Below are 20114 nucleotides of genomic sequence, written 5' to 3'. Positions count from 1 at the left end.
GCTGTTTGAATTTTAAGTAAAAATGAATTTACTCTCACAACAAGATAGTAATATCTGAAAATACTATTGTCCCTGGGGGCAGAAACTACCTGCTAATCTCTCCATGCAATAATCACTACCTGGAGTATATATTTGAAAAGAAAAAAACAAGTTAAGCCATGCAAGCATGATGCTGCAGTTTTGTTCTAGTGTAATGTCTTCTATTGTCTTCCTAGTATGCATTTTTTGTAATTTTCATTGTTCTCCTGATAAAATTATAAATTTAATTACACAGTAAACATTAGAAATTTTATTCCAAATAAAATCAGCTGAAAATAGATTAGTTTCATTATTTAAACAAAAGAGATATTGTCCTACCATATTTGCTTCTGAAAATTGAAAATTGAAGACGGAATAGGGGAGAGAAAAGAGACTGGAAATTTGCCCTTGAGTTTCAACCTGCTTGGAGCTGAAAATAAACTTTTATTTTTGAAATAAAATTTTCTTAAATAATGTTCTTCAAATTGTTCATTTAAATAGCCACGTTGTAGAAATGGTTGGTCAGCATTGTATTTTAATGACAGTTTTGCTCATGAGAAGTGCAAGACATTACTCCATCAATAAAATCAGAGTAACTGCCATGTATAAATGACAATTGGAATCCATGTTTATCAAAGAAGTCCATGGCATTGCAAGAAAAAGGGAAAAAAAAATTGTTCTAAAATTGTAGCTGATGAAAGAAACCCTAAATAAGATTTAGGAATTGCTTTGGCCAGAGATTCCTTTGGTATATAGGTAATTTCAGCTGCTTACCTTTAGATTAAAAATATTACTAGTGGTTTTTAGGAATTCAACACTAGATACTCCAATAATCCTCACAGATGTTCATGCTTTAAATAGGAGAGGTGCTGTCATTCCTACAAAATAAACACATAGTAGGAGGAAAAAGCTCCTCCAAGATGTTAGAGTGTAATCACTGGCTCTTGTAGTAAAGTACATGGAAAATTACAGTGAGAAATGAAAAAGTTGTGTAAAAAAGTCAGATTGTAAATTATAAAGAAAAGGGGAGTGGATAAATCTGTCATTTAACCCTGGGGATAACTGTCCTAATTGAGGAGATAGTTAGCAATGTAAAGCTGACATAGGAGATGAACTACTCAAAGAGGGGGGAAAAAGGGGTACATGAAACTAAAAACTAAGGCAGGAATTCAAGTCAAAAAGCACCTCTAAAATTTAGGATCAGCACATGGACTCTAGAAAAACCTCTGTAGTTAAACAGAAGACATTAAGTTCAATGATCAGACTGGAAGCCATAAAAAGCAAACTTGAAATCAAAAGCAGAGATCAGTTCAACTATTTTAATGGCAAAGGAGACATGGCAAATTTCTCATTACCTCACATCTTTACATCATGACATAATATGCTCATTTGTTCCAAGTTTCTGGACTGTGGGTGCTGACCCCACCTCTTTCCCTAGAGTCAGAGAATGCAATCAGGGAGTTGTGAAGCGTTGAAGATTTACTATGCTCTTCCCTACTCCTTGCATACCCTTATTCTTCAAGGTCAAGTAACTTCCATCCACCTCTTAAAGCTTGCCCAGATTACACAGATTTACTACCACCAATAATTCTTACACTATTCAATAATAAATTGTGAAAATCTGACTTAAATGAAACTTCAACCTAAGAAACTAAAAGGACTCATCCAGTTCTGGTTACTGTATTTAGTGATGGAAAAGGGAAACAAACACATCATTATACTGACTAGCTGATAAAATTCTGTGATGCTACTAGCTGTGACTGTATGCTCTAAGTAACTAATTCTAATGAAAAGGAAGCTTGGAAATTTTCAGGAGGAATAAAACCTTCTGTTTGGTTAGGAATGAATTTTGTACTTGGCTGTTCTGGTATGATGATATTACATCTACCCTGGACTACTTTTGTTGGTACTGGCTGCTTTTGCTCCTTCTGTCTTAATTTCTGCTCTGACAGTAAGTTATGCTTTATGCGCTCTTTGGATTACTTTTGTGTTAAGATACTGACACTGAAGTCAGGCTGTAGACACCATTTGTTAGAGATTCAAATAGTAATTTATTTAAAAAATCTCATAACTAAATTCACTGATGTAACAAGTGTACATGATAAAATATTAAATTTAGTTTAACTAAATGTAACAGGATTTACAAAGTTCAAATATTGTATCTTAATCCAGACAGTGAAAACTTATAATTACATTGTGTATCCTGGGAGTTTGTTTATTACAAGTTCACTGATGTCTTTGTACTGATTAGGGCCATGTAGTTTTTCCAGAAAATCATCTTCTTTGTTTGACCTACTGTTTTCCAGAACACTAAGTTCACGATCAGACATGTTAGATGGCAAGTGAGAGCTAACTTGAGTTACTGACTGCTTTTGTCCTGTAGAGGTCTGCCCCTTTCCTGTATTCAGACCAGTATCAGATTTAACTTGTTTGCTTCTCGGTGAAGATATTTCTTTAATATGTCGATCACGGCTGTTCTCTTCCTTACTCATCTGTTGGGCTTTCTGCTGTTCATCTTCTAATAATGATGCCTCCATCTCAGCAAGGTTAAGTGAATCAGCAGATTCAGCACTAGTTCCCATGCTGGTTTTAAAGTTACAGTTTCTCCTCAAAGACTGGACTGGAGATGAAGCTGAAGGAACTGGCACAAGATCTGAAGTACTTTGAGCTCTTTGACTTGTCTTTGAAATTCTGGACCTGCTGGATTCTGGCTCTGTATCTGACCTATCTTGCTTTGGTCTTTCAAGCCACAGAGGTTCAGGACTGCTGTCACAAACTTTCGAGTCTCTGCCTGTACTCTCAGCATTGGTGAAATCTTCTGAACAAACTGTGTTCTCTGGACTAGCAACAAAGTCATCAGAGTATATGAATTCAGAGTTGTTTTCAACACTCCTGCTGGAGCTTAGTTTATGACCACTTATAAGAGATACATCATCATGCTCCATGGTTTTATGATGGATTAAGTTTATTGCGTCATTGTAACTTCCTTTTGCATTAGCATCTGATGGGAATGCTGCTGGGAGTTGAGTTTTTGCATACTTTTCCTCATGAGCAGATTTTAACAGAGTTTCCTCTGGTAAGGGGGCTGTAATTATTGAATCGTTCCTGGATAGACTTGCAACAGACTGTTTTTGCAGGCCAGGGGATTTATCTCCTGTCACAGAAATTGACTCTGAGAGAGCACTGTTTTCTAATGAAGTCTGAACAATTTTATCCAACTGATTATTCCGCTTTGAACTGCCTCCTGTGCTACAATGCCTGCAAGACACCACATGCTGTTCTTCAGTATTTCTGACCAGTTTTCTCTTGGGTAAGGGGCTTCTCCCATTCAGCATCTCCATTTGCTTTTTTCTGTACTGCTCTCTCCTTTCATGAATTATCAGCTTATCTGGGTTGGTCTTCTGTAGCCGTAGCCTCAGTGTATTTGTCAGCCCATACAACAATTTCTTTCTGGGAGGTCTGTTCTCTTTAGCTTTGCAGCTCCTTTCACAGGCTGGCTGTTCCTCAGGCACAGCTTTCTTGGTTCGTCTCCCAACCCCAGAAGACTCTGGGGAGATGGCCTTTTGACTGCCTTGTTTAAATGGAGGGCTCGGGACTTGACTGCTCCTGCCAGGCCCCACAGATGTCTCTGCAGGCCTCAGGGCAGCAGAGTGACTGGGAGGCTGTGAGGCCGTGTCCCCACTCCCTGGGGCCTGGTAGAGCCAGGCAAGATGGGGATGGACAGCAGGAGCAGGCACAGCGCTGCGGGTGAGCACCGACAGCTCTGCCAGCAAGGCACTGAGCAGTGGCAGCTGCACCGGGGCGTGCTGGGGCTCTCGAGGGCTGGCGGGGTGCAGCAGCGAGGGCCCAGCACTGGGACGCGGTGGTCTGTGGCCCTTGTCCTTCTCCTGCGGTCTCTGCGGCTCGACATCCTTCCATTGCCCTACTGCTGCTGGCGGCCGCTGAGGCTCAGCCGGCTCACGGCTGTAATAGAGCAGCGGAGGGCAAAAGATGTTGCCTTCCAGCTGCTCACCCTCCTCTTCCTCCTCCTTCTCCTCCTCCTCCTCGTCTCGCGGTTCCGGGCTGGCGGCAGACGGTGTGGCAGGGCGGGGGCTGGCGGGACGCGCCCCACCGGCCTCCAGGCTGCTGAGGCGGTAGCGCAGGAGCAGCTCCCCGACGGGCCGGCCCGCGCTGTCCCGCAGCGCGAAGCGGCCGCGGCGGCCGCAGGAGGAGGGCGCCCCGGGCCGCTGCAGCAGCTCGGCGGCGGGGGCCAAGGACACGGCGCAGTTGCCCAGGAGGCGGGGCGGTCCCGGGGCGAGCCCGGCGGGCAGCGCCAGGAGCAGGGCGCGGAGCGGGCGGCGGCGGAGCGCGGCGAAAAGCGCGTCCGGCCGCCAGCGGAACAGGCAGCGCTTGCCGCGGCCGAAGGGGAAGGGCTGCCCCGGCCGCAGGGGCGGCGCGGCGGCGGCGGGGCGCAGCACGAGGGTGGGGAAGTCCAAGAGACGCAGCGCCACGGCCGGGTGTTCCGCGGGCCCCGGGAGCTCCACGGGCCCCGGGGGCTCCGCCACCCGCAGCGCCTCCACCAGCAGCTCCAGCGCGAACAGCCGCTCCATGCCTCCCGCGGGCCCTGCTCTCGCGAGAGGCCCGGGTGTATGCAGGGTGCAGGCGAGGCCGGCCGCTCTCTCGCGAGAGTCGCGTCCCAGCCCTACTGCCTGCGCGGCGCAGCGCGGGGGCCGCGGGCTCCTAGCTGGGAGGGAACTCGGGCCCGGAGCCCTCAGCGCTGCTCGGCTCCGCGTCCCACCGGCAGGGGTGTGCCTCCAGCGGCTCCAGTGTGCCTCCTGCTAACGTGTTGGCCGCCTGCCTGGTGACTGGGTGGGGGGCAGCCGTCGTAGCCCACGGAAACAAGCGCTCTCCGGCGTCTGAGCACAAGTGCATGGTGTGTGGTGGCAGCAGCCGTCGAGGTCCTGCCCTCGGCTCTGAACACCCTGGTCGTGTGATCCCCACTGGAGTTCTCAAGAAACAAGGAGCGGAGTGGGATAGGCCCTGTGCGCCATCAGGCAGCAGGAGTGGTGTTTGTGGAGGCATTGAGGGACTTTAAACTGTTTTCACACTCGCAGACTCAATCAGTTGGGTTGGAAAAGAACTCTGTGATCATTAAGTTCAGTCTTTGACAGAACACTACCATGTCAACCAGACTCTGGCACTCAGTGCCCTCTCCAGTCATGCCTTAAACACCTCCAGGGATGGTGACTCCATCACCTCCCTGGGCAGCCCATCCCAATATCTAATCACGCTTTTTCTTAGGGAATTCTTTCTAACGTGCAGCTAAACCTCTCTTGGCACAGCTTAAGACTATGTCTTCTTGTCCTATCCATAGTTGCAGCCTGTTCCCGCTCCAAAAGAAACATGGGAGTCTGTGTCAAGGGCTATATACTGAAGAGTCTTTCCACAGTATCTTGGATATGCATTGATAAACTCATATATTCTCTCCTGTCTGCATGTAAAGTGGGAGTTGAAGTCAACACACTTGTGAAGAATTTCATTCCTCAGCCTGCTGCCTGGCAAAGAGAGTGCCCTTCCCTCTCTGGCCAGCTTCCCTTACACCACAGTCTCCTTGCTGCAGGCACAAGGAATACCTGCTGAGATAGAAAGAAAATTGTATTGTTTTCTTCAGTTAGTAAGTTGACTCTAAAACAACATCTTAACTGAGGATGTTGGATTAAAATTACGGTACACCCTCATCATTTACCAGCAGCAAAGTAACTGAAAGAAAAACCAATCCCCTCTCTCTTTCTGGTTATTTCCTCATTTTGCCCCCATTTTCCTTCAGGTGTCAATTCACAATTCTTTAGAAAAGTAGAAACCAACAGGAGGTGGTCAAAAAATCCAACTCTTCCCTGTTGGTCAGATCCCTTGATTATTATTTCACCTTTCATTTGCTGTTATATCTGAAAAGAGAGTTAAGGAATTTGACTCCTGGGTTGTGATGAGGACTCAAGAATTACATAATTGAGTTCTCAGTTCCTCTGCTGCCACTGTTCTAAGCACATGAATCTAAGAGCTGCCCATCTCCTGCCATTAAGGCTGCCAGCATTCACGTGTGGCACTGTGCTGGCATTGTGGCAGACAAGACAAATGGCCAGTCTGTTTTACTACTGTATTCATGTCCTGCCATCTGTCATCTGCTTTTTTGTGTTTCTTTCTCCTCCTCCAGTTTAGTTGATGTTGTCCATAAAGGAGAAATGGCAGAGGACTTCTGTTACTCTGAAATTGACAGAGATTTCACAGTGGTAAAATGGTCACTCTTGAGCTCTTGAGGTTGCGCACAAAGACAATGGATCAGCATTTTCCCCATTTTATAGATGGATGTTACTGTGACTGTGAGGTTTAGTCCATGATTTCTATTCTCTTATATTTGAAACTTGCCATCTTTGTAGAGGAGGATGCATCTTTCTGCATGGTAACTGCAACTGGAGTTTGGGGGTGAATTATGGAGGAACCATAATCTTTTTTTAAGATGCTGGATCTCTGCACGTTGAAGTTTTCAGTTTCATGGCCCTGAAAATCAGACAATTCCTGTATTTTGTTCTGCACAGACAATATAAATAAAAATTACAGAATACTTGTGAAAACTATATAGGTGTTAATAAGCTGTGTAAGATCAGTCAGCAAGCTAGTGACAAAACAATTATTTAAATAGAAAGGAGTAAGGAATTTTAAGTTTGTTGCAGTTGGTGTGTTTTATGAAGTCAATCCGCTGGTCATGAGAGCATACTTCTATTCAAAATAAACAGAAAACAAGTTTGATTTGCAAGTTAGGAGAAAAAAACCCTATTTTTCTTCTTAATAGTCTTAGTTTCTACTAACCACCATTTCAAGGAGGTAAGACTTGTGATAAGACTTCTTTAGATTGTGTATCACTGAAGAGTGATTTAGAAAACAGTCATGCTGCAGAAGTAGGGTTATGGAGCAAAGTTTCATTACCTCTACCACTCCAAGGTACATATTCAAATCTAAATTAGTTACATTTAGTAATCTTTTTAGAATAGCTCTGCTTCTTCTCAGTTCTCCTTTCTTATAAATAGACTTCAAATTTTCTGGCTTTTTTCTAAAAGACTGGAAGACTGAGGAATTTTGCTGGTTCAGTGAAATCTTTCAGTGACCTTGTTTGGATGTTTGAAGTACCAACTTTCTGTTTCAAAAAATTCCAACCCAGACAATTGGTGTCATTAGCAGCAACTCAGCAACTTTGGTTCAAATCTATGTTTGGAAGGCTTTGAGATACATTTTTTTTGCCTTTAATTCCCGTACAATTTCAGATTTATTGATCTCTCTTCACAAAAAGATCTGTCTATAGAATTATATGTCTGTCTATGGATTGAGACATAGGACATTAAAAAAAGTTCTTGAGAAAGCCTGGATTTTGCTAGATTCACAACTGAATCTGCCTATTCTGGTGTTGTTCTAAAGATTGCATTTTTTTAGAGATCAAATGCGGCATAAAGAGCCACTGTTTACCTGCATATAAAATTGCTTTTCTCTGTGCAGATTGTACAGGGCAATGCATGGAATTTGTGCAAATATTTGGCCTGGTGGCACTCTGATTCAGAAAGGAGTCAGACAGTCTGCTGGAATATTCAGCTGCAACATAATAGCAGTTCTTAAAATACTCCAGCTTAAAATGCCACCCAGAGAAAACTTATTTAGTCTTTTCTCAGTTGTCTGTTGAGTCAGCCACTTGTGAAAGGGCAATAAACGGGAAGAAATTCAGGAATTAGCATGGCAGTTTTCGATAACTCTCTTCATCAGTTCAGAAAAAATATGAAAATTTATAAAATTCATGAGCAAAGCATTTGAGGGTTTTGCAATGTATTTAGGTTTCTCTCTTGAAGAATCTAGAAGGAATTTTGAAAAGAAATAAGGTCAAATAAGAGAGCTGAATGTATTCTATTGCTATTTGCATATGTTTCAGTATATTGTGCAGAGTCTTGCAGGGAACTTTTCTGTGTCCATATTCTACTTCATGATCCTTAATTTTGTGCTGACCCAGATCTAGTGATGTATGGAGCATTCTAGGAACAGTTGCAATGGTATTATTGGCATAGGCATTTTGTTACCCGTCAAAATGAAGGATACTGTGGTTTTGCCCCACTTCCCAGTATGTACCTGCCTGTCCACAAAGTGCCCCATTGTTTGGGTGGTCAGAGCAGCTGGTACAGAACCTACTCAGACATACAGCTCCAAAATTCATCCCTTGTGTTGCTACCCTAAAGATGCTTGTGAACTCCTCTTACTTCAGTGTGATAGCTCTCACGTTTATTTTCACTCTCTGCTATCTTTAGCAGACTTTGGGAGTGCTAAAATAAACATTCTTTGCCTAGTCATGTGGCCCTTCTCCATTTGGCAAACACCCGTCTGTTTCCTGTCTTTTTAATGATTTCATCGCTTTCCTTAGTATTTCACTTTTTCAGAGTGGTGAGACTTGGGGCTTATGGCAGAGCTACTTCTTCCAAGTCAGCAGGGGTGGCACGCAGGATTGGTGGGGGAAATTGTTGGCCTTTGAAATGCATGTGGTTTTCACAGCCAGCTTAGGAATACAACCCATGCCAGGTTGTCTTCTGATTCCAAATTTCTTCAGGGATTAATGGGACTGCGGCAAAGCACAGCTTCTCCTTCTGTGCTGAGCAGTCATAATCATCTTTCTTAGGTGCAGCGAAACTCAGTCCAAGTAGACACCTAAAGGAAACAAGGAAAAATCTGGCAAGTACTGTGAGAGCCAACAGGAGGCAGGTTGTCACAAATACAGGAGTTCAGACAACTATATTGAACATGACAGTAGACATATCCACAAGGGTCACATCTAAGGTGATTTCCTTTATTTGAAAAGAGTTCTTATTAAAGCAAATAGACATTTTTGCTTAAAACAAAATAATAGTGAAGGGTCAACCTCAGGATTCAGTTCATTGAATATTCTTTGTATTATGCCCAGCAACCTTCAAAGCCAATTTCCTTAAATATCTGCGTGTTACTAGCACATGGAGGCTTTTCTATCAGTTTCTTATTTTATATAAACCATCACAAACTCATTTGGTATTAACAGAAATTCCAGGGGTTCACATGCTGTCATTTATAATTAATTAATGTATCATTGTTTAAACTGTGTCACTTCCCATCCAATAGCTGTGAAGCTCTCAAAAGTCCTCAGAAGGATTTGATTTCCTTTGTCTTCATGGTTGCAGCCCATACTTGACATGCACATATGTAGTGAATGAGGAGAGGATTCCAGGTGCTTAGCCATCCGAAGAGGACAGCTTAATCACACAACAGAGCAGTTCCTGGATATGTTTAAGAAGCACAGAAAATCTGCAGCAAAAGTTTCTGTCAGGGTGTGGGGATCCTTAAAATTCCTGTTGTAACTGTATGGCCAGAGAGGTCCTCAGCTCCTCTCAGAGATATTGTCTTTGCAGGCAGTGATTTTTCAGACTCGTCACCTCTTAAAAAGGCTATGTTTACAGCATTGCTCTAGCTCAAGCTGGGAACCATTGGAGACAAATTGCAGTTCAAATATCTGACAGGGCTTCTGACAGCGAAAGCTCTTGTGAGCCTCAGGATGGTTCTTAAAACCAGTTCAATACTTGGATGAGATTTCATTAAAATAAAAAATCAGAGATGTCTGCAAATATTTGAGTAGGAAACAGTATTGTGTGCTTTGTACCATCACACTGATGACACTCATTGTTTAATCTGTCATAATTACCATTGTAAAGTATGTTTTTTCAGAGTTTTTGTTTTACAGTACAGCTGTTTTGTTCGCTGTGCATTGTCAACCTCTGGCGTTTCCTTTGTCCCTTTAAAAACAACTTAAAACCAATTGGGCTGTTTTGAGAGCTCTCCTTTAGAGAGACAAAAATAAAAAGAGACAGGCATGTGCAGAGCCAGACCAGATCCTCCTCACTGGATGTGCATGAGGCTGAGTTATGTCCAGTTGCCTGTGCCTGGAGGGAAGGGGGTAGAAAAATTCCATCCCACTTAGTGAATTTGACTTATGAAGCTGCTTGTTGAGGTTGCAGAAAGAAGAGCCAATATGCCCTGTATTTTTCATCTCCCTTCTCATTTTCCAAGGAGACATGATGGAAACCCCATGGTTCAGTAAGGTGGATTGTGAGAGAGGTGGCTCTGTCCTGAAAGTTTGTCCCTGGCTTGCCTACAGTGGGATTTCTAGTGGAAAGGTTAGGTTCTTTTCTGGGCTAACATGTCCCAAGGATATCAACAGTGCTGTCCCTCCCTCATGCTTCATCCCTTCTACCTTCTGTCCTTGCTCTTGCTCTGCCAGGCAGCAAGTGTGGAGTATTTCTCTCTGGTCTCCTGATAATGCCTGTAACTTGCTGTTTCTCACCATCGTAGTGGCTGTGATGTGAAACTGAAATGTATGGACAGGGAAAAATCCTGGCCCATTACATGGCTTTATTGATCAGAAAGAAAAAATAAACTGTATTTTAGGATGATAAATGTGGGAATCTGTAGATCTAGCTGCAATCTTCTCTTCTGACATAGATCTTCTTGAGAAGATTTAGTTTCTCTGTGCTTGAATTCCTCTTAAAAAACATGACCAGTGTTTCACAGAGGTGCTGAGTGAATAAGGGAATAAATGTGTGATTTGCTGAGAACACAGCATCCCTGCCCACCCCGCAGGCTCCTTTCCCTGGCCAGTGATGGCAAGTGGCTAACATCTGGATTGTTTTGCTTGCCCATGAAATGCAGTACCACAGCACGGTGGTGAGGCCACCAGCCCTTCACCAGCGGCGAAGAGCAGATGGAAGCGAGCAATTCCTCATTGCAGGACCCGCCCAGCTCTGTCCCCTGCTTCAGAAAGGACCCTGCAGCACACGGGGAGCCACCGAGATGTTCCCCGTGTTGCCATGCAGAGTTCTTAGGCACTGATAATGTGGCAGCCTGCCTGAGCCGATTGTTTCCCCAGCTCCTGGGAGGGCTGCTCCGGGCACGGCGCTGTGCTGGCACGGCTGCCTCCGCTGGCCCTGGATGGGGATCCCAGCGCTGCGCTCCGGTGCAGAGTGTGACTGTGCCTCTAGGGACTTCTTACAGTCACAATACTGGAAAAGTATTTAATTCACTGAAATGCAGATAGCCCAGTGGGCTACAGCTAGGAACGAAAACAGACTTCTTTCTCTTGCTGTATGCTGTGTAGTCTGTGCGGCAGGATGACAGAGTGCTGTCAGTTGCAAGCCCCTGGCACAAGGTCAGACAAAAGCTGTGCCAGTGCAGAGGCCTGGCTGGCCAAACTCCCTCCTTGCTAGCTCCACTGACCTTTTGTGAACTTATTCAGGGATGTCTTTGGCCCAGTAAGTTCAGCTAAAGCATCTTATTGCCCTAACACAAAACTTCCTGGTTTTGCTGGTATGTATTTTAAGCTTCTTGCTATTTTGGTGCAGTTTCTTGCATTTCCTTTTTCAGCAGTTCCTGTCGGAAGCATGTATTGTTTGGGAAGACGTGGCATTAATTACTGTGTGAATTTTTTGTTGTGTGGGTACCATGGAAGAAATACATGGGAACTGTTCCAAAGTGTCTTTAATGAGTTCAGTCATCCAAGATTGTGATTTCCATCTCATAAATAATAAACTGTCCCCAATATGCTAATTTAAATTTGTTTTTAAATTGCTTATTTTAATTTTACAGGGGAAATAATCAAGAAGAAAAAGTTCAGAAAAATGCAGGCCTGCTGTGTTTCTGTACTAGGTCACTCAGGGGTGCAGTAACCTGTCCTCCATGCTAAATCCTGAGACAGTGAACATGTGACTAGGCTGGTAATGCTTTCATGTGAAGAGTGAAATTTGAAATGCAGTGATTGAACATATATGTGAAGTCTGTGCTCCACAGAATATAACCTTATGAAGCAAGGCCCTTGCTATCTCCTTTTGATGGGATCTCCAGTCTCGATTTCTGCACTGATCCTTTGCTGTTTGGGCCAGTGGAGGCCAAAAGTGTTGCTCTGACAATAGACCCAGCCGCTGGCAAGGTAATAGTGTGTGCTCAGCAGTGACCCATCTGCTTCATCAAATGCAACATCCACAGTCTTTTAGATAAGTCTCATCCAGTCTTGCAGTAGTGGGTGAAGGTTTTTCAAAAAGCCTTCTTAAATTTGTGGCCACTTGTTCAAGGCATGAATGTACTGGTAACTGGACTAATGATTTCTCACTGTGCTGATTATAAATAAAAACGCTTCTGCTCCAGGCAGGCAGATCATTACACTCAGAGGGTTTAGTACCAATGTAACAGTTACCCGTGAAATTTTTCTGTTCTGAAAGCATCCTTTTACTTTTTTTTTTTTCACTCAGCCCTTTATCTTTAGTAAACACATATGATTTTACATGAGCCTGTGTTCTCTGGGCTCTCTAAGTTCAGACTAAACAGTGCATAGCAGCAAAAATACTTCAAGAAAAGAAAACAAGCATATTTTGCACAGTTAATAGCTGATCATACATCTTTCAGATTTTTTAAGATTCAATCCCAGATAAATAGACAGGAATAGGTTTGGATGGTTGTGCAGACACATCTTACTAGAAACACAGTCACCAAAATTTTATTTCAAGAGGCAAACTAGTGACAAACCTGAAGAGGTTATTCACTTTACTGCCTTGGAAGGAATAGCAGCTTTTTAAAACATTAATATCCTCAGTCAGGAATCACAAATATTAGTTCTCAGTTCCTTCAAGGGGTAAGAAGAGATAAAAATAGAAGCCATTCTGAGACCTCTCAGAGGGTGACAAATGCAGTCATTCTTTTCCTTATAATGACATCTTTCATGAAGGCCTTAACACTGGAAATTCTCAGAGGAAGATTCCTTCCCCCTAATACCTTCTCACTTCTGTTGAAAGCTGTCTGTATCATTGCAAGCAGGAGTGAATAAAACACTTGCTGAAAACTCAGCTGTGCTTCTGTAGGCTGATCTTAATCAGGAAAAGGCACATTCTGCTGAGTGCACCGGGCAGGTGGTGCTGTGACCTGTAATGAGTGCCTGGCTGTGGTGGGACAGCAAGAGAGGGGATGGCTGTGTGTAATTCTTAGCAAGAGGTGAGCAGACTGAAACCCCTGCACCTCTAATCTGTGTGTGGAAAACACTGCACACAGTATCAACTTTGCAGGAGCTTTCATTTCACTCTCTGCTCCTCTCATTTGCATGTCTACCCCGTTTGTTCATCTCTGCTCTAAGGCCTGCATTCATCCTACTTAGTAGAAGCAACCTGGCCACATTGGCCTTCTGCTGAAAGAGATGAGAGGCTCTTCCAGAAGTGTCAGGGCTTCAGATTAGCAGACTGCCTCTCTGAGTAGTCTCCTGCTGTGTGTTGGTTGTACAGGAACCAAGATGTGTTTAGCTGCCTTGGTTAAATATCTGCAATTGACTGCGGTGATTTTGAGCTCTACACTTTGATCTTTGGTGAGGTTGGCAGACAAAGAGAGCAGTCAGTTGCTCTGTTCTCCTTGCACTAGATTTTAAGAGTATTTTTCACAACCAGAGCGTAAAGCAAAACTAAGCACATTGAGGCTGAGAGTCAGAGGTGGAGCCTGAAATGGTAGAGTTATTGCAGGTGGAGCTTGCCTGGCCAAATGCAGGCAGAACTGTATAGAGATGAACCCTGAAAAATTCTGTTTGACTTGTTACTATTTACTATAAATGAACCCATAGCTAATAGCTCAGGGGTAGTTATGTGCATCTAGGACTGCATCCACAATTCCCTGCAGGGTTCTCTCCATGGCAGTCTTTCCAGAGCAAGGGATGAGCCACAGAGATAAACTGAAGACATAGGACCGAATGGCACCACCCAAGTTGTCCAGTCAGTGCCTCTCCAAATGCAGAAAGGCACGCTGCAGATGTGCAGTCATGTGCTCTGTAGCTCATATCACCCCAGGATGCTGAACATTTCCAGGCTTCTCACAACAGACTCCAAGTCTGTGCTAGAAGACAAAATGCCACAATAATTGTGTCACAGGAGGAGAACAGGAGAGATCAAGGGCACTTCTAAGTCCTCCCGAGTAGCAGGAGATTTGCTGGGTGACATTTGCAGATGCTTCTGGACCCTGCACTGTGCTGCAGAGAAAGATAAACAAAACCCAGCAGTCCCTGTTGAGCTAATCTGAAAGGGGGTTGCTTCCCAGTTCCAAATCTGGCGATTAGCTCAGCCCTGTGCATGCAAACAAGCACAGACAGCTGATGGATGCTGATACCTCAAGGCACAGTGATGAACCTTGCATCTCTCAGTGACCATGTTTGTGCCCTTAATTGACCCAACATGAAGTAAAATCCTTTGTCTTAAATTTCTGTGAAAAAAAGATAAAGGGGATCAGGGAAAAGTGTATTGTTCAAGAAAAATGCCAGCCTTAATTATTAAACGGTATTGCTCTAATTTTACTCTTATGATTTCCTGTGTTCAAAAGATCTTCAGTAGGAGATTATTTTTTCTTTCATAAACAAAGGCTTTGCTTTGCAATGTACTGTTGATTGGCACAGTCACTGTATAACACACAAAGGCAGATCTGTAAACAATGTGCTGTGATCTTATCTGATCTGCAAGCTGGATAACATATCATCAATATAATTTGTGGCAGGATATTTGTATAGATGTGGTGAGGTGTGTTGGAAACTCCTCTGAAATCACACAGGCAAAAAGGAGACAATGTTAACTTGAATAAAAGATGCTATCAGCTTAACAGCTCCATGAATATGTGATATTCCCAGAAAAGGAAATCACAGTTTGCAGGTACTTAGAGCCAGCTAAGAGAAAACATGTTGGCTATGATTTTTTTATCACTAACATGTTAGATCACCCAGGGAACCAGTAATTACCTACAGAGATTTCAGCTGTTGTTCACAGGTTTGTGTTTGGCTCTGTAGTTCCATCACTTGTATCCAAAGTCTTTTTCTGATACCAGAGAAAGAAGGGCTTGAAGGGCTTGGCCCCAAACAAGGGGGGCTGCTGAAGTCCTTAACAGTTGAGAGGTGCCATTCTGCAAACAGTTACTTCTACCACAGATAAAATTAATTGGCTCCTCTGCTGGTACTCTTGAAAGGATGAATGGACATTGCCAGCACTGTTCAGGAGACCAAGCTAAATTATCATAATAGACTCTTCTGGCCAAAAATTTTGTGTGTCTCTGACAGGCTCTACTTTTGTATCAAGGATCAAGAGATCTAATAGTATAATGTAGGTACCAAGAGCTGCTTATAGTGTCAGTGGCTCTACTTACACTGTGGATGAAAATATACTTTAGCTTTTACAGCAATAATTTCAGCCACTTACACATCCTCTGTGTTTGCTTGAAGAAAATAAGCTGTGCTCTACAGTTAATAATAAAAGGCTTCTCTTTCCTGAGCAGTACCTAAAATTGTAACCTAGCAAGAATAGTAGGGAGGCTGGAAATCTCAACTTTGCCCAGTCAACCAATACTTTTATTTTTGTTCTGCTGGTGGTTGCACCTTCTAGAGCCCTGATGCTGTAATGGGATGTGTAAAGGCTAGAGGCAGAGCAAAGCTCCAGATCTGGAGCTGAAGCTTCCCCAGTGTGAGAAGTGTTGGTGTTGGTTATGCTTCCTGTCTAGCTGCTTTTTAAGTTGCAGAAAGATTTCCATGTCTAGTATAACACCCTGTAAAACAAGAGCATGCACTGGCTTCTCTTGTTAAAATTCCTTTCATTTTCTTACTTCTTTTTCCTCTCTTTATTAGTTGGGAATGGTAGAGGTCAGTGGAGCTTTGTTAAGGACCTTTTCATCAAGGGTGAAACGTATTAATCATGCTGCAAATCCTGCCTGCTGGCTGATGGGGTGCTTCTTTGTGCTGGTGTGCAGGCCAGTCAGAGCCCCAGGAGAGCTGTGTGCACATGTGTGCACCTGATGTATGGGTTGTCTTGCAGGGATGGAGAACAGTTGAGAGTTGAAAGAGTGAAAAAGCAATGAATTTCTGCCAGGTGCAAAAAGTAAATGAGCAGAAGAAAATTCAAAACTGCCCATTTTGGTTTTTTTTTTCCTTGTCCTTTATTATATTTGTATCTTTGCATTTATTGTTAGCTTTTGTCGTGTTATCAGCTTCTAAGAGTGGTACCCAAAATCAGACGTTTCTGCTCAAAGTAGTAAATCTCCAAATGAGACAAATTAGTTTGGTTTCTTCCCTAAAAGTTAAAAATGTCCTTGCTTGTTCCTAGGGTCCTCTTTGGACCACTATTCTGGTTAAATTCAAGAGCTTAGTTCCGGAGTCTTTACTCCATGAGGGAGATGAGGCTTCTTTCTTTGAGAGTTTGCTCCTGACCTGAATAACAAAGGAACTGAAACAAGGGCAGGGTGAGGCTGGGGAAGGTTTGCTCACTGGTGTAGCTCATTAGGAGACTTCGCTGCTTTGCTACTAAGCATTTTGGTTCTGCCAAGTTTCTTGACAGGAGCTGCAGGACTAACAATGGAAAAGTAGGTCAGGAGTAGATCTTGTAAATCTACTCAAAGGGCCAAGAGCATAGTTTGTGTAGGAAAAGAAGAAAAGAGAAAGGAAAAAAAAAAAGAAAGATTTTAGGGTGAAGAGAAGGACAGGAAGGCCAGAGGTTGGTAGGACTTCTTAAGTGAACCCTGATGTGTAATTATACACCTGATTACAGATTACTTTCTAATAGGGTCTGAAAAGTTCTTTGGTTTCTTCAGCAGGGCTTTCATTAGCTCTTTGGAATCTTTTATTCTGCAGTGGCTGTTAGCAGTAAGACCAGCCTGCCTGCCTGCAGGGATTTTGTCTCTACAGTGGTTGAGCAATGTACTGGCCTGCTGTATACACATTCAAGTGTGTAGCTGCACTCCTACTGAGACCCTGGGAAAGCAACAGCACAAAACCAAGAATTTTTGCAGGGGGGACCCTTTCCTTTGAAATGTGGTAGGTAAGTGGTTGCTTTAAATGGAAGAAGAAAATCAATAGAAGGAGTTTCTAGGTTGGAAAAAACACCGTCCCCAGTGTTGTCTTGGGAGTGAGCTTCAAAACACATCTCAGTTTGGCAATGTGCACTGGTTATCCACAACACACAGAGCATACACCTCAGTTTTTTATTCAGCTGAACTTCTTGCCACACTGGTGAAATTTCCAATATATATCTGGTGTAATGAGTTTTTTTATATTTAGGCCTAAATTCTTAAGACATTCTATAACACACAACCCATAACACATTGAACTGTAATCTGATTTTAAGCAAAATCTGACAGTGGGTTTTCCACCACATCCATAATTCCAGCTGGCTTCCAGCAAATATTTGATATATTTACATTTTATACGTATTTCTTCTGCTTTATAACTCTTGTTAACTGTTAGAGTTTTTGCTGGGTTTTTTTTTATTGTTTTTAACTTTTTACTTGTGTTTTCCTAGCAATTAGAATACAAGCTTTAAAACCATGCAAATGTGATACACCATTTCAGCTGAAGTAAAAGCCCTTTAGCATATACATTTACTCAGAGAAAGTGGGAGTGAGAGAGCGGCAGGATTTATTCTTACAAGTGTAATCCTTTCATGTAGAAATTTCTCCTTAAAAATGATTTTGCCTTTGGAACAGCTTCCTGTGAATCAGGCACTTTCTACATTTGGTGTTACCAGCCAGGATGTTTGCCCCCCCCAGTCAAACTGAGTGCAGTGCTGCCTGCTGGTTTTCCCCTATCAATAATTTGATACATCATTTGATGGGCGATGAACATCTTATAGAGGCCATTTTAACAAAACAGAACAGTGCCTTCCTTGCATCTGTCAATGAGAAACATTTTCATCTGTCTTCTACAAAGTCTCTCATTTCCCTTCTGAATGTTGGAAGCCTTTGCCAAGAAAGCACAAACAGGAGACACTTCATTATCATCGTAACACAGAGTTTTGAAGGAATGCTCCCAACTCTAAAGTCTACATTTCTGCCTAAAATGTTTTACCTCCTAGTATTACAAAGACAGCAAGGAACTCACTGAGAATTTAGGCAGATAGATTTCTCTTTGTTTTCCACTTTTACTTCCTTATTCTGACAGCTTTCTCACTGTCTAGACTCAAAGTTTGCCCCCAGCACATCACCAAGCTCCCTGTCCTTGTACAATAAAGGCACAGCCCAGTTTTTAATCATAGAGGTGCAGAACTCCAGTACATGTGCAGGAATCAGGGGTGTACAGCAGCAAAACTGTTTTGAAATTAGGATTGGGATGGGTTTTTTCCTAGTTTATCTGAAAATCTTGGTGGCTACTCTTTAGACAGCTCTTTATTTATCTTGAAAATGGGTTTGATGTGGGCAGGGGTATGAATTTCATCCATAAATTCCCTCCTCATGCACCTGCACACTACAGCGTGATTTGGAGGCCTCTGTAAACGCATAGGCATACCAGGAGAGGATAGGGAAGTCATATACTGAGGAGCTAGTGATCTGCAGGAGTGCTAGTGATGGAGAGGAGCTATTTATATTTTGGCCAGTGACCACAGAAGTCCACTGTGTAGAGGCCTGAGACCACTGGCTGTACTTGTTTCTGCGCTGGAAGAGTCCCCAGGGAGTAGCATGCTGTGAGTGACCTCACACAGTTGGCAGAACCAGCCAGCCTTGTGAAAATCTTCCTGCACATTCTCACTCTCCCTACTACAAGTGACAAAATGTACATTTAGTCTCCTGACAAAATGTTCTCTGCTGGGGTGAAAATTTGAAGCATTTAATTTTTTTTGCTTGGCCATCCTCTGAACTTGGAGCATTGCCTCAAAGGTGATGTGTGCTCTTTTCAGATGTCTGGAGATATCTGTCCCACCTGGTGGGTTCCTTTTGTACCTGCTCCACATGCTCTTGGTGTAGGGCTGTTCGTGTGTTGCTTGGTCCACTCTCAGCATTTCTGTGTGCATTGCCAGTTTTTGAGCTGAGCCACAGGTTTGTAGCAGGTATGACTGGTTGAGGATCTGGATCATCATGTGCTGCAGTGTCCTGGCAGAAAGAATCCAATAAATGAATTGCAGTATGTAATCTGTGCTTTGCAGTGAAGGGTTTAAGTAATTTATTTCTTGGCATTTTATGATTGATTTTTGCATGCTTTTTGAATCAAATGTAACAGTTTCTGGATGACATCAGACTCTTTTCCATTTTTGTTGTGTTTCATGTCTTTTCCTCACACTATGTTTAAGTGGTTGGCATTTCCCATGGTTTTCTATGAGAGCTGTAAAATTTTAGGATTATAATAGGTATATAAGAAGTTGATGCAGTTTTACATACCTTGCTATTTGTACTTAACATTAACTTAATGTTCCTTATGAGTTACAAGATTGCTTTTAATAATGAATTATGTGCCTTACTTAATTGGTTTTCTTTCCGTGGAGCCCAATAGCAGGATTTAATTAAAGAAAACTTGGAATGTCAATTGTCTTTCTCCCCCTCTTTTGTAATTATCTTTGTAATTTCTAGGTTGTTTTCAAACAAAATTGTGTGACGGGACAGTGAAGAGTTAAGATTCAAATAAAGCAGAACTGATAAACCAGCTACTATTTTGGGTATAGGCACAGAAATATTTGGAATGTTATCAAGAAGTTGTTATGCTCTTTTTACACCTCTAAGCTGGGAGTTGCTTGGGTAGCAGGACAAAATTATTTTTCTCCCCATTAGTGGTATGATGCATGTATACAAATTACTTAGAGATGTATGAGCAGAATAATAATAACCTTACTGTGTTCTTGCTGAAGTCTTTCTCAAAGATTTCCTATATACCTGTATTTTGTCCCCCATCCCATTGCTCAGTGTTTTAATTAAATTTTCCCCTGAATTGATTACATCTACATTTTTCCCATGAGGCTGTAGATGTGAATTTCTTTTCTTCTCCTATCATTAATGGTTGTTGTTTAAATCTTTTCTCAGTCTCCCTTTTTTTTAAAGAAGATTTGCTGATTGCAATTTGATTACCTGTTCACCATTTTGCAAATTATGTTACCCTAATTGAAATAGAAATAGAAGTCCAATAAATGGCTCAGAAATGTTTGATTTTATACTGTTTTATTCTGTTGATCTCAAAATTCCATGTTAGAGTAGATGATTCTTTTTAAACCACTGTAGAAAGTACTAAACTAAAAACACTAAGAAAGAGTACTTGC

The 20114-nt window shown here is 42.6% G+C and overlaps 1 protein-coding gene across 1 annotated transcript; it reads right to left on the bottom strand.

Annotated features, from left to right (window-relative positions):
* Positions 1-2055: 2055 nt before the first annotated feature.
* Positions 2056-4610, bottom strand: MAP10 (microtubule associated protein 10). The gene has a single exon (XM_054280157.1). It carries the CDS (start codon positions 4605-4607, stop codon positions 2208-2210), a length of 2400 nt encoding a protein of 799 aa, XP_054136132.1. The 5' UTR covers positions 4608-4610; the 3' UTR covers positions 2056-2207.
* Between the last annotated feature and the right edge of the window lie 15504 nt (positions 4611-20114).

Source organism: Melozone crissalis, unplaced genomic scaffold, assembly GCF_028551555.1.
Source record: "Melozone crissalis strain CALT ecotype California unplaced genomic scaffold, PUWL_Pcris_2 ptg000027l_1, whole genome shotgun sequence".
Taxonomy (NCBI): Eukaryota; Metazoa; Chordata; class Aves; order Passeriformes; family Passerellidae; genus Melozone; species Melozone crissalis.
Note: the sequence above shows the minus strand (reverse complement) of the source record. Positions and strands in the feature narration are given on the sequence as shown.

Bases quoted from the DNA above. Each gene is read 5' to 3' on its own strand.
- MAP10 (XM_054280157.1), bottom strand. From the start codon at position 4,607: ATGGAGCGGCTGTTCGCGCTGGAGCTGCTGGTGGAGGCGCTGCGGGTG.